Here is a 2,453-nt window from a genome sequence, read left to right as displayed (position 1 = left end):
ACAAGGCTGAAATCTCTTGGATTTCAGGAGTGGAGTTAAGCAGCGATGACTGCGGGTTCCTCTCTGCCTGTTGGGGCACAGCAGGGGTGACTCCTGCAGAGCCCACAGCAGAATCCCTTGCTCCCCACCGCCCCCTCAGCCAGCAAACACCAGAGCTCCATCCCGGGAACTGCATGAAGGTCTTTCTGGAAGGAGAGAGGGTGTGAGTGTGGGGCATCTGTTAGAAATGGAGCAAGATTTTCCGAGAGAATTCAGTCCTGTAACTTTTTTTCCCTGGATAGGCCCCATGTGCCAACGAAACAAATGTCCAACAGCAGCTCCATCACTGAGTTTCTCCTCCTGCCATTCGCAGACACACGGGAGCTGCAGCTCTTGCACTTCTGGCTCTTCCTGGGCATCTACCTGGCTGCCCTCCTGGGCAACGGCCTCATCATCACCGCCATCGCCTGTGACCACCACCTGCACACCCCCATGTACTTCTTCCTCCTCAACCTCTCCCTCCTCGACCTGGGCTCCATCTCCACCACTCTCCCCAAAGCCATGGAAAATTCCCTCTGGGACAACAGGGACATCTCCTACTTGGGTTGTGCTGGCCAAGTCCTTTTCTTTCTCTTTTTTATCTCAGCAGAGTTTTCTCTCCTCACCATCATGTCCTACGACCGCTACGTTGCCATCTGCAAACCCCTGCACTACGGGACCCTCCTGGGCAGCAGAGCTTGTGTCCACATGGCAGCAGCTGCCTGGGGCACTGGGTTCCTCAATTCTCTCCTGCACACTGTGAACACATTTTCACTACCACTCTACCAAGGCAATGTCCTGGACCATTTCTTCTGTGAAATCCCCCAGATCCTCAAGCTCTCCTGCTCACACTCCTACCTCAGGGAAGCTGGGTTTCTTCTTGTTAGTGCCTGTTTAGCTTTTGGATGTTTTGTTTTCATTGTGGTGTCCTATGTGCAGATCTTGAGGGCTGTGCTGAGGATCCCCTCTGAGCAGGGACGGCACAAAGCCTTTTCCACGTGCCTCCCTCACCTGGCTGTGGTCTCCCTCTTTATCAGCACTGGCATATTTGACCACCTGAAGCCCCCCTCCATCTCATCCCCAACTGTGGACCTGGTGGTGTCATTTCTGTACTCGGTGGTGCCTCCAGCAGTGAACCCCCTCATCTACAGCATGAGGAACCAGGAAATCAAGGATGCCCTAAGGAAACTATATGAATACACATTACTCCAGCATGAATAATGTGCCCCCGATCCTCATATAACTCCCTGAAATTAAGTAAAATCCCAGCCTATCTTTGGTTCTTCTTTTTCTTTAATTTTATTCGTTTGTTAAACATAATATTTATTGAAATTATGTATTATTCATACAAATTCTTCTTAAGCTTAGAACTATTTCTTTCTGGTTTTTAAGCCTGATGTACAGAAGGAACCAGGCTCTTGCATAGCTAAGGAAGCCAGAACATAATCATTTGTCTCTACTCCCATCTCTTCACATTTGCAGTGGAGTTGAGGGCCCACCTCCCCCATGGAGGAGCAGCCCCACTGCCCCTCAGGGCTGCCCCTCACTACCTCGGCAGGCACTGCCTCTCTGCTGCCTTTGAGCTGGGGCTGCTGCTTCCCTGGAGCCATGGCCAAGGACAGCAGCAGGACGTGGCCTTTTCAGTGCTGGTATCTCTTCTCTTTCACACTGTCCTGCTGTGCCCTTGCATTTCAGTTACCCCCAAGCACTTGTGTAGCTTTTGACAGTCCCGTTGTGTCCACAGTGGCACCCCTGTGGCTGCAGGCAGGAGCAGGCCATGTGAACCATGGTGTCAGAGCTGGCCTCCATGCCAGCACCACTATGTCCCAGGGGGATTTGTTAGGGACCAAGACCTCCCTTCTTGGTTACACATGCTCATGCAGTCAGCAACTGGTCTTTGATTCACCTGCCTGGCATTGTTCTACCTGGCATTGGGCTGATGGCAGATGACATCCTGGAGAGGAATCAGGATCTGCCAGGAGAGCTCAGGGGATCTCCAGGGACAGTGTGTGAGTCTAGGACAGTGAGTGGCACCTCATAAACTGAGTGATCATTCAAGGTGAAGTCTCCTTGAGGAAAAGGTGAACCTGAGGACACCATGGGCTAACAAGGGCCCTGCAATGCCAGGAGAGGTTGTGAGGAGCCAGGCGACAAAGGGACACAAGACAGGAGAGTGGTTCAGGACACCCTCTTAGAAAACCCACGGGCTGGAACTGGTGCAGCTCTCCCTTGCTTTTTGTGCCATTGGAGACACCCCGTGGTCCTGCCCAGACCTGTCCTTGACCCTTTAGTCATCCAGGGAAGATGGAAAAAGCCTCATCAGCACTGAAACCCATCTGGCTGGCTCTTTCCCTCTCCCTCACCTGTATGACCAGTGCAGGGTCACTCCATGGCCCCAGGGCAGCACTCTGTAGAGGATCAGCACGAGGCTGGGG

The 2,453-nt window shown here is 52.7% G+C and overlaps 1 protein-coding gene across 1 annotated transcript; it reads left to right on the top strand.

Moving 5' to 3' along the window:
• Nucleotides 1-303: 303 nt before the first annotated feature.
• On the top strand, nucleotides 304-1,239 carry LOC141917149 (olfactory receptor 14J1-like). The gene has a single exon (XM_074810237.1). The coding sequence runs from the start codon at nucleotides 304-306 to the stop codon at nucleotides 1,237-1,239; it is 936 nt and encodes a 311-aa protein (XP_074666338.1).
• Nucleotides 1,240-2,453: the final 1,214 nt, after the last annotated feature.

The sequence above is a fragment of the Strix aluco genome, chromosome 34 (assembly GCF_031877795.1).
Source record: "Strix aluco isolate bStrAlu1 chromosome 34, bStrAlu1.hap1, whole genome shotgun sequence".
In the NCBI taxonomy this organism is placed as follows: Eukaryota; Metazoa; Chordata; class Aves; order Strigiformes; family Strigidae; genus Strix; species Strix aluco.
Note: the sequence above shows the minus strand (reverse complement) of the source record. Positions and strands in the feature narration are given on the sequence as shown.